The 11,854-nt window shown below is 39.0% G+C and overlaps 1 protein-coding gene across 9 annotated transcripts in view; it reads left to right on the forward strand.

The window, feature by feature from the left end:
• Positions 1-5,614, forward strand: part of LOC125486307 — a 58,721-nt gene extending 53,107 nt beyond the window's left edge. For 8 of the 9 annotated variants that reach the window (XM_048613309.1, XM_048613306.1, XM_048613301.1 and 5 more), the window contains 2 exons: positions 1,573-2,027; positions 4,544-5,614. In XM_048613309.1, coding sequence (XP_048469266.1) covers positions 1,573-1,997 — 425 coding nt within the window. In that variant the 3' untranslated portion in view covers positions 1,998-2,027; positions 4,544-5,614. The remainder of the gene's footprint in view (positions 1-1,572; positions 2,028-4,543) is intronic. The other variant, XM_048613300.1, reaches the window with a different exon arrangement.
• The last annotated feature ends 6,240 nt before the right edge of the window (positions 5,615-11,854 follow it).

Here is an 11,854-nt window from a genome sequence, read left to right on the forward strand (position 1 = left end):
ATCTGAGATAACAAGGTGTAGAGCTGGATGAACACAGCAGGCCAAGCGACATCAGAGGAGCAGGAAGGCTGACGTTTCGGGCCTAGACCCAAAACATCAGCCTTCCTGCTCCTCTGATGCTGCTTGGCCTGCTGTGTTCATCCAGCTCTACACCTTGTTATCTCTGAACTTTTCACCACTTGAAGTACCTCTGTTCCTTGACTACTCTTTCTCTTTGTATTTAAGGCAAGTCTCAATGCATACTGTAACTGTCCACTTCAATCACTGGAGAGTGTTCCACATTCTCACCAACCTATGTGTCAAGGAATTCCTCAATTATTTTTCATCTGTCAGTGACTATTGTTACAATCTCAGATGATCTTATGACTGAACAAGTCAGACCTCAGAATGAAATCTGGCTTGATTCACCATATTTTGCTTAATTTTTAATTAAGAAGGTAGTGTTTCCCTGAAACACAATACTGCAGATTTGATTTTAACAATGAAATAGAAATTGATTGTACAAAAGATATGAAGATATACTAGAATAAACCAAACTAGTTGCATATATCACAAATGTTTCCCTTAAGGCAAAAAAAAACACTTCTAGATCCTTCTAGCTGAAGCCTAATATACAATAGTTTAATTTGTTTAAACTGTAAAAATTCTCCCAATGTAACAAATTCCCATTAACCTCCAGGAACTATACCTGTTTTGTTTTCAAACAAACCATAGCTGCAAAAAGGCTCAGAGATAGTAGGAACTGCCAATGCTGGAGTCTGAGATAACAAGGTGTAGAGCTGGATGAACACAGCAGGCCAGGCAGCGTCAGAGGAACAGGAAGGCTGACATTTCGGGTCGGGACCCTTGTTCAGAAGTGGGGGAGGGGAAGGAGACTCTGGAATAGATTATCAGAGGGTTGCAGTGGGAGAGAGATCCACTGAGGTCTTTCCAGAGCGAGGAGGGTAACTTCAAGGTAGGCATCCTTAGCTTCTAAGGATAGACCCAAAACGTCAGCTTTCCTGCTCCTCTGATGCTGCTTGGCCTGCTGTGTTCATCCAGCTCTACACCTTGTTGTCTCAGATTCTCCAGCATCGGCAGCTCCTACTATCTCTCTAATTTAAACCGTCCTGTTTTTGTTTTTCACTATCTAATCTATTAAATACTTCAATCACCTTAACCAACTGTATTAGATTACCATTTAATCTTTCTGCTCCAGCTCTTGACCTTGCAAATTAGTTCATTTAGCACATCCAAAAAGATCTATTCTTTACTGTCTCCAAAGCTAACATATATCCTTCCTGAGATGCAACGGCCAAAACCATAGTTTCAGCTTGACTCAAACCTTTTGGTATTGTGAGTGAGAAATTGCGGAAATTGCATCTTTATTCCAAACATTTTTTTTTGATACTTTCTGAATTTAAAGGCATCTAGACAGCTCCCCAATGTTCCTCAGATGGATGTGCATGTGCTGAAACCAAAGGTCAGGGAAATAATTTACACTAAAGAACAGCTAAGCTTGGTGACCAATTTTTATAACTTGCATGTATCTATTTCTGAATCATGACCAAGTACTGACATTTGCATCCGCAGACCAGCAGCAGGAAAAGGTGAACAGCGTGTCTCTCCGACGTATCCCAAGTATTCCTTTGACTAGTATCATACAGATTGAGGAGACCGCTGATGATAGTCTGTACGAAGTTGTGAGAGACATCCAAGTGAACGCATGGGCATCGAAGCAGGAGAATCCTGAGCCACAGAACCTGGAGTACATGACACCATGTAAGACAGTGCCTTCAGCAGATCCAAAACAGACGAATGAGTGCTGCAATGAGAACAAGGAGTCAGTAGAAGGGCTGACACAAGCACCAATTTATGCAAAGATAATTAAACAGCGGAACAAAGAGAACCAATCACAGGTTCAAGAGAAGCTTGAAGTTAAAGATGAAGTGGAGGTTGAAGAGCCCCCACCAATCCCAGACAAACACTTGGATGAAGAAGATTCAGCTCAGTGTTGAAGATATCAGATAACAAACAGCACAGGTAAAGTAAGAATATTAGCTTATAATTACCACCAATAGAACAAGGGCAGTAGTTGCATGGGCACATCACTGCCACATTCCCCTCCAAAGATGAAATTTATTGTCCACTGTCACAATCTCTGATAAGCTTTGAAAAATGGTTTGAACTTCCAGTTGCTAATTGAAAGAATGACACAGGAAGATTTAATGTTTTAAAATCTTTACTGTTACAAATAACTAAAAGCATGACTGACTAGAAACTTTTTTTTGTAGAAATAACATACACTTTAAACAGTAAGTAACTAAAAAAAACTTACCATGCAACACACTGCCCACTGAATTACAGTCAAGGTTCCTTGATCCCTGTTTCACTGAGTAACTTATTCAAATAAGTATGTCAAAACATGTTTTCCTCAGTTATCAGACATTCCTAAATCTAACAGATTCCTATTCCAATGATTCTTATTTTCCCTGCCCTTGCCAGAACAAATGTCCCGGAGTCTGTGAAAGGCCAGAGGAAGCATCTCTCCTTTTCAGAGACTATCTCCTCCTCTGACCTTTCAATGCTGACCACACTGCTATCTGTCTGTGATATGCATTGTCTTTTTCGGAAAGCCCATAACGTTCTCTGTTCTTTTCCAACATGAAACACATTATCCTTGTATCCAAGTTGAAATGCTGATTCATTATCTTTTTGGTCAATGACCATGGGGTTGCCAGAATGATCATTGTCCCACTGCCCAACTCCATTTAAAACTCAATTTTCATTTCTTCCATGAACAAAATTTCCATATTTTTGAAAACACTGCACACATTATATGGTGGCGTGGCACCTGATGAATCTTTTATTTACAATTGTAGAAGACTAGCTGCTCCTGTAACACACCTAAATGAGGTCTCATGCTATACAGGAAATTTTAAATATGGAATACTAAGAGGTCATAGTTTTAAAGGAGACCCCGATTTCCAACACTGCCCAATTAGCATAGCATTTATGTGGCTGATCCAGTGAAAGATTTGATAATTATGACATGATTGAGTGTCATGGGAAGGTGGTCTTTTTGCTGATGCTTCTTGTTTCAAAGGAACAGAGGTTTGAAGTTTCAGTGTCCTATGATTATGGGCATGGAGTCCAAGGAAATAGTGCAAAATTGTGTTGAGTCAGCCCCTTGATGAATTCCTGTTGCCAGGGATGTTTCCCAGGACAGAGAGAGAATACGGATTAGTTGCTCACTGCAAGGTAGTAGGCAGCCAATTTAAATAATTCCTGCTCCAGTTGGGAGGGATGGGGGGTGAACACCATCAATTCAGAAACAGTTAAGATCAATCGCATTTCTGAAGTCTGGAATAACATGTAGTCCAAACTGGGCAAGGATTTCCTTCCTAACCAGACATTAATGAACCAGATGATTTTTTTTATAATCAATGATAATTGTCAAGGTCATCATCACTGAGGCAAACTTCACAATTCAGGTTAATTCACAGAATTTAATTTCTACCAGCTACTGTGGTAGGATTTGAATCTGTGTCCTCAGGGCATTTGCCTGTACTTGTCTAGTGCCTGTGCCACTATCCTGCTGTCTCATTTCTGCATATCGTCCTGATGCTGTCATTTCTAAAGTTGACTCTCGCTATCAAAATGTTCCTGGACAATTTCTGTTCCTTTCATGGGCTAACCTCTAAGCTTTTCTTCAGGTGTGATACACTATTTTTGTCCGTTTTCAATGAGCTGCTTGGAAACTGGCACTTCTGGGAATTTATCAGCAGAGAATAAATAGTTGGTATAGAAATTCACATCATGTGTTGTGTTGCAACAGAACTGTCTACCTGTAATCATGTATCCTGCCCTCTGCCAGCTGCCTGATTTGTTTGGTTGGGGAAAGGTTAAAAATGCAGGGAATTGTATATCATTCAGCAGCTTGGAACAGAGGCACAATACATTACTGGGTATTGAATGGGTTTCTTGTATGGGTGACCCAGTGTGTTGTATGGAAATTTGCACTCACTGTGTAACAGTTTAGACATAGCTTTGGCTGGTGTTGGTAATTGCCATATATCCAGGGTGTTGTAGCCGGAAACAGGAAGTGATGTGTTAGTACTATGTCCTTTAGGAATGCCAACTATAATTTGGATATAATTCTTGGAGATTACATCACATAACCTCCTGCCTTTAATCACCCCACACACACTTCGTCCATTGGTTGTCTAATGGTCTAACATTGTTCCCTGCTCTGGGAAGCATTCTTCCTCATCACTAACATTTTTAAATACTCATTAACTAACGTGGTCAAGATTAAAGGTGGGGAGCATTTTCTTTTAATGTTCCTGTGATTTTTTTTTTCTCCAGGCTTGCTTGCAGTAGTATAGGAAATTACTGATCAATTCCTGGAGATCTTACAATAATCCTGGGTAGTTGGTGGTCCTAATAGTGATGTATTCCCATTAATAAAACTGTGGATAAGTGGAAAAATCCTGCGACCTGTTGCTATCACATTCCTTCCAAGTGCAACTTGTGAAACTGAATGTGTTTTCTGTTCTTTCAGAGTCATATTCCCAACTGAAAAATGGATGAAGCTGCTTGAGAGTGACTCCTAATCATAAATATTGCACCTTCAATATGAAAGTACTTAATTCATTTTGAACTAAATTACAATTATCCTGATGTTTCAATATGAATAATATTTTGTACTATAATGAGTCCCTGCAGTCTTGTTACGTGTACCTCCTATTGCAGCATAGCTTGTGATAAGTTGTGGAACACTAATTCTTAAAACAGATAACTCACTCAAGAACTTGATGATATAATCCAGTCTGATTCCTCAAGGAGCACTGCATTGTTGGAGGTGCCTTGCTTTAGATTTTGATGCAGAATCCCCGGCCACATCAGTTGGGAGGTGAGAGGCCAGATACTGTGATTCAAAGAGGACCTGGGAATTCTACTGATTTTAATGTTCCTTTTGTCAACCAGTGCAAGCTAGAACAATGACTTGTTCTTCACACTTGTGGTATTTGAGATCTAGCTGCATGGAAAATGCTTAATGTATTTGCGTATGTACTAAAGTCACTACATTTGATGTAATTCATTGTATGTTGAAAATGTTTGCTATACAGTTGAAAATATTTTATATATTTGTTTCCACAGTGTATGTATATATAAATGAGTACATGTATGTGTGACTATGGAATATAATTCTAGGTGAGTGTGTGCATTTTGTGTAGTGAAGATTGTAATGATTCTGGATTTGCTTTCTAACCTGCTTGGTTGCTTCAAAAGAAATAGGGTGCTACCCTTGGCCTCTGAAGCTCTTATTTAAGCAGAATAGAGATTTTATCCCTGATAATCAGTGTATAGATAATGTAAAGCCCTTCATGATTGAGGCTTCATGATCTCTGAAGCAATGTATCTGGAACTGTACCCAGGACGAAATTGAACATTGGAAGAGAGGAGGGGGCAATGGTGAATATTTCACAGTATGGTATAGCTGAATTCATGCCCATGTTGTCCTGTATATAAATTTATTCATTTCCTGGTGCAGTTAATATAGTTATACACAGTTTAAAAAGCACTTTGCAACATATTAATAAAATCTTTGATAAATTTGTCTCCTTTTTAATAAATTTTCTTGCAATCTGTTTTATTCCATTTGAGTAGGATGACTGATGGATGAGGGGCTGGCAGTGGGTGCGGAATATTAAAGATGTATGTGTCAATCTCTGATAAATATCTAGAGAAGCTATATCCTAGGACTGGACCTCCTGTGTTTGGGACTCCCCAGCCAAGGGAATCACTTTCTCATGATCCTCCTTGTCAGAACCCTCAAAATTACAATTCTTTCCGACAAACACCCGTTTTTCTGAACTCCCTGGAATATCGGCCCAGTCTACTCTGTTTCTGCTATAGGAATGATGTTGTTAAACTTGAAAGGGTTCAGAAAAGATTTACAATGATGTTGCTGGGGTTGGAAGGTTTGAGCTGCAGTGAGAGGCTGAATAGGCTTGGCCTTTTCTCCCTGGACTGTCGGACACTGAGGGGTGACCTTAGAGATTTATAAAATCATGAGGGGAATGGATAGCATGAACAGCCAAAGTCTTTTCCTGAGCGTAGTGGAGTCCAAAACTCAAAGGCATTGGTTTAAGGTGAGAGCGGAAAGATTTAAAAGGGGCCTGAGGGGTACTGAGTGTATGGAACAAGGTGCCAGAGGACTTGATGGAGGTGGACATAAGTACAACATTTAAAAGGCATCCTGGATTAGACATGAATAGGAAGGGTTTAGATATTGGCAAATTGTACAAGGTCAGGTTAGGATATCTAGTTGGCACGGACAAGCTGGACCGAAGAGTCTGTTTCTGAGCTGTATACCTGTATCACTCCATCTCTAAGTTAAGGAAGTGTTATTTACTAAGTACATTTGTGATAAAAGCCCAGAGAATGACAAAGCTGGTTAAACAAATGCACCTGCTCAAGAGTTGGAGGTACTGTATGTGATTTAATGATGTGCTTTAATATACTCCTATGTACTCACACATCTAATTGCATTTAACAGGAATTTATTAATCTCAGTCTGACCTTGTATGATTAACCATAAAGTGCCCAGCAGTGGTGACGCTAGGAACTTGATATAGCCTTGCATAGGCCTAGTGTGAGCAGTCACAGGACACAAGCTGTGAACTTGAGTACGTTGCTCATGAGCTTAATTAACATTAATTTCATGAGCACTGTAGGTAAAATATGTGAAAGACCTTCCCACTTACAACAAATTTGTCTAAAATGAGTGTCTGCTTACATCAATCAAAAGACAACTAACCATTACTCATTTGCATTAATATTAATATCAGAGTTGTTGGACTTAAATTACCCATATATTTTGGGCAGAGACATCTATGTCACTTCACAATTTGCATCCATCAGGGGGAGCTGAATGTAAGAAAAACAATAAGTTGTTAAATGTTAATTTTTTTTGTGCATTGTAATTCTAATTAGTGTGGGCTTACAGTTTGAAAATTGACAGTATAATTTAAATACTGATACAATGAAGGAATATTCATTTTGATTACTGAGATAGTTTTGCCCCTTTATAGCTCCTGTCTTGTATAATTAGGAAACCACATTTGCACAAACATATCCACTACAAGTTCTGGGGGAACTGCAAAGATTATATATCAAGGTATTAAAGAATATAAATCAAGACATCTCGATTTCAAAAGTTGAGGAGAGTCAGATCTCTACATGTCAAGCAAAAACATGGCAAAACCAATGCCTTCTTTTACTCCTCCGTCAGTGACTTTGTGTAAATTTTAAAATAAAGTCTGTAAATCAAGATTTGATTTAGAATTACATATGAGATAGCACCAATCTAGGTGGTGAACAACTGATCTTCTTCCTGACTCAGTGATCAGGCAATCCAAGAATTTCAATCTTTTTCAGTCCACTAAGTAATAGGCAACCAAGCAGTTCTCTCTCCAATGGGCTAGTCTGGATAGTCTACAAAACAAAAAGGTGCTTGGATTATCTTTGAGCTTGTATTGTGTGCATGGGCTTTCACTGACCAGCTGATCGGTTTGGGTACAGCTGTATCTGTACCCTCGACCACCAAGTGACACCTATTTGGGGAGAAAGTACCAATATAGAGCAATAACTAAGCAGTTTCTCTATAACACTGTAGGGATCATGGTTCAAACTACTTTCTTGGCTTTAAAGCACTTTAGACATACTGAGATTATGAAAGCAGCAATGTAAATGCAAGGTCATTATTTCTTTACAAGTCAATAATCATACAAAACTGCAAAATTCCACAAAGTTACAGATCATAAAAGATATTGTTGTACAGAACAGGAGGTCATACTTCAAGGTAAATCTTATTAGTGTACAACAGCATCAACAATTAACAGTTTTATGTTATCAACATGGCAGAATACTGAAGATTTACTGGCTGAAATTGCAGTCTGAGATAACACAGTGTGGAGCTGGGGGAACACAGCAGGCCAGGCAGCATCAGAGGAGCAGGAAAGTTGACGTTAGGTGTTTTAGCAAAATATTCTAGAGAAAGTAAAGTAATTAATGTAAAAGCTGCATTTTTTCAGGGAAACATTTCGAAGAGAAGTTTTTTTGAAGCTTCCTAAGGAAGCTGGCAACATAGAAGGGGAACTATGGAAATTAAACATGAGTCATGGGATTGAATACGGTGTGGTATTTCTCAATTAGCTCAATCCTGCTGAAAGTGAATTGTGTTCAGTTAAACATGGTCCCAGATATCTTTTAATGGTATGACAAGGACAAACTAGTAAGCATCTTTAGGATACAAAATGTTGATTTTTTTTTGTTCTGGAAGATTCTTAGAGCAAATAAAGGCTTAAGTAAATTAAATTCAGAGACAGTGAATTTTTCAGCATTGTGTGATCCAGAAGATAGGAATGTGGTCATCTTTACAGAAGCATCACTTGGTAATATTCCAGATGACTATTTAATATTTTTATCACATTCTTGTTGGTAAAAAATAGTAAATATTGCCCATTATCTTAAGAAAATAAAGAAAAAGGTAGTTAAAACCACCTTAGGTGCTGAAACACTGGCATTAACTGAAACTAGATATATGTGGTGGCTAATATTTAGAAGGCAATCTTGTACAAGGAGAACATAAGTAGTAGGAGGATAGGCCATTCAGTCCCTCAATCTTACCCTACCATTCAACAAGATCATGGCTGATCTGGTCAGACCACAACTTCTCTTTCATGCCAGCTCATGATCTCCCTGAACTCCTTGATATTTCAAAAATCTATTTACCTCCTCTTAAAATACTTTCAGCGATCTTGCCTCCACAACTCTGAGTTAGAGAATTCCATACAATTACTAACCACTGAATGAACAAACTTCTTTACACTACAATTTTAAATGTGTGTTCCCTTATTCCGTAACTATATTCCCTAGTTCATGATTCCCCCATCTATGGAAAAACCTTCTTAACATTTACCCTCTCAAGTGCTTTCAGAACCATACATATTTCAATAGAATACCCCTCTGTCTTCTAAACTCTAATCAGTAAACACCTAATCTATTTAGCCCTTTTTGATAACACAATCCATTCATCTCACAAAGCAGCCTAGGTGATTCTCTTTTAAACTGCATGTCATGATAGTACATCGTTTCTTAAATACAGGGACCAAAACTGTACACAGCACTCCAGGAACAGCCTCACTAACATCCAGTACAGTTTTAACATGAAATCCCTGTTTTTAAACTCCAACCCCACAGCAATAAAGGCCAAAAATACCATTTAACTTCTTAGGTACTTGCTATACCAGCAGGGTAACCTTTTGAGTTTCATGCACAAGAACACTCAAATTCCTTTGCACTGCACATTTTTAGAATCTGTATTTATTTAAATAATAGTCTGCCTTTAATTCTTCCTACCAAAGTGCATGACCTCACACTTTCCTACATTTAAATGCATCTGCCAAGACTTTGCCCACTCACTCAATCTATCTATACTACCAATCTCCTCCCTATGCCCACAGATTCCTTATGTCCTTATCTCAACATGCCAAACTACCTGTTTGTGCATCATCAGTATACTTGGATAGATTACACTCTACCCTCTCCAAGGCATAAATACGGATAGTGAGTAATTGAGGCTCTAGGACTGAGCTTTGTATCACTCCACTGGTTAAGACTTTCCATACTAAAAAAGACCCATCCATTCAGCTATCTTCTCTGTAATGAATCCTAAACTTATGCATATAAATTACCCCAATGCCATGTACTCATTTCTTGTGCAATAACATTTTACATGGCACCTTGTCAAATACCTTCTGGAAATTCAAGTACTCTATCTAAATATATCTACCAGTTCACCTTTAGCAACTCCTCTTGTTATATCTTCATAGATCTCAGATTTACAAAACACTATTTACCTTTCACAAGACCATGTTAACTATGTTTAATTGTGTTAAACCTTTCTAAATGTCCTACTATTTCTTCCTTAACAATGGAAAGATTTTCCTAACAACAGATGTTAGGCTCACTGGCCCATAGTTTCATGCTTTCTGTCTCCCTTTCTTGAACGAGGCATCAATTTAGCAGTTTACCAATCTGTTGGAACCCAGTCAGAATCCAGTGAGTTCTGGATTATTTCAACCAATGCCTCCACTATCTCTGCAGCCGCTTCCTTTAAAACCTTTGAATTCAGGCCATCAGGTCCTGGCAACTTCATGTCCTTAGTCCCATCAATTTATCAAATACTTTGTCCTACGTGATAGAGGCTGCTACAAGACTTATCCCCCCATTAGTACCTTGGTTATCTGATGTCTTTGGGATGTTTATAATGTCTTTCACTGTGAAGACTGATACAAAATATTTATTTCAATTGTCTGTCGTCTTCCAAATTCCTCTCATTAATTCCTCTGTTGCATCCTCTAAAAGGTCCTTTACTTTAGCCACTTTTTCTTTTTATATACTTGTAAAAGATATTGCTCTTTGTATTTATATTTCTTGCCAATTTGTTTGCATAACCAATTTTCTCCCGCTTTATTCGGTTTTTAGTCATCTGCTGCTAGTTCTTAAAAAAAAACCTGGTCCTCTCGTCTATCACTAGTTTTTGCTGTTTGATACACTTTAGGTTTTGACTTGATAACTTCCATGACGGCCTTTGGTAAAGACAAGTGATTCAACCTTCTCATCGAGACCTTTTTCACCAGAATAAACTTCTGCTGAGTGTTATGAAATACCTACTTAAATATCTGTCACTGCTCATCCACTGACATTTCCCTTGGTCTATTTTCCCATCCATTTTAGATTACTTTTTCTTCATATCGCTATTTGCCCTTATTAAAGTTGAAAATACTGGTTTAAGACCCAAGTTTCTCTCCCTCAAACTTAACTTGAAATTCTAACATGTTGGCATTGCTACCCACTAGAGGATTCTTAACAATGATGTGTCTTATTAATTCTACCTCATTACTCATTACCAGATCTAAAATAAGAGATAGTAGGAACTGCAGATGCTGGAGAATCTGAGATAACAAGGTGTAGAGCTGGATGAACACAGCAGGCCAAGCAGCATCAGAGGAGCAGGAAAGCTGATGTTTCGGGTCGAGACCCTTCAGAAAGTCTTGACCTGAAACGTCAGCTTTCCTGTTCCTCTGATGTTGCTTGGCCTGCTGTGTTCATCCAGCTCTACACTTTGTTATCTCAGATTCTCCAGCATCAGCAGTTCCTACTATCTCTGTAACAATTTTAACCCATAGTATTGTGTGCAGTTTTGGTTTTCTTATCTGGGGAGGCATGTTCTGGCTACAGAGGCAGAGCAACCAAGGTTTACCAAGACCAATTCCTGCAATAGCGAGACCAACAAATGAAGAGAGACTGGATCGGTTAAGACTATATTCACAGGAGTTTAGAAGAATGAGGGGAGATCACAATGAAACATATAAAATTTTAACAGAACTGGACACAGTAAACACAGTAAGAATGAGCCTGATGATCAGGAAGTCCTGAACCGGGGTCACAGTCTAAGGATGTGGGATAGGTCATTTAGGAGAAATTTCTTCACCCAGAGAGTGGTAAGCCTGTAGAATTCTCTGACTATAATGACTTTAGCTTGGGAACTGGAGGGTTCTGGCCCGCTGAGAGTCCCCTAGACAAATGCAAGTGCACCATCCTTGGGCTGAACTGCTATAGGTACTGGGTCACTGGTAGAATGGGGGTGAAGAGGCTGGGCACACCTGGATGTTCTGTGATGAAGCTGCTGAGTTTCCTGACAGGCTTCTCCTTGTGGGTGCCTGCCGCACATCCTTACTGCCTGAGATGAGGGGCTGCTGGGCATGAAACCAAGGACCCTCACCTCCACCGCCCCCCCCCC

The sequence above is a fragment of the Rhincodon typus genome, chromosome 27 (genome assembly GCF_021869965.1).
Source record: "Rhincodon typus isolate 14 chromosome 27, sRhiTyp1.1, whole genome shotgun sequence".
Classification (NCBI taxonomy): Eukaryota; Metazoa; Chordata; class Chondrichthyes; order Orectolobiformes; family Rhincodontidae; genus Rhincodon; species Rhincodon typus.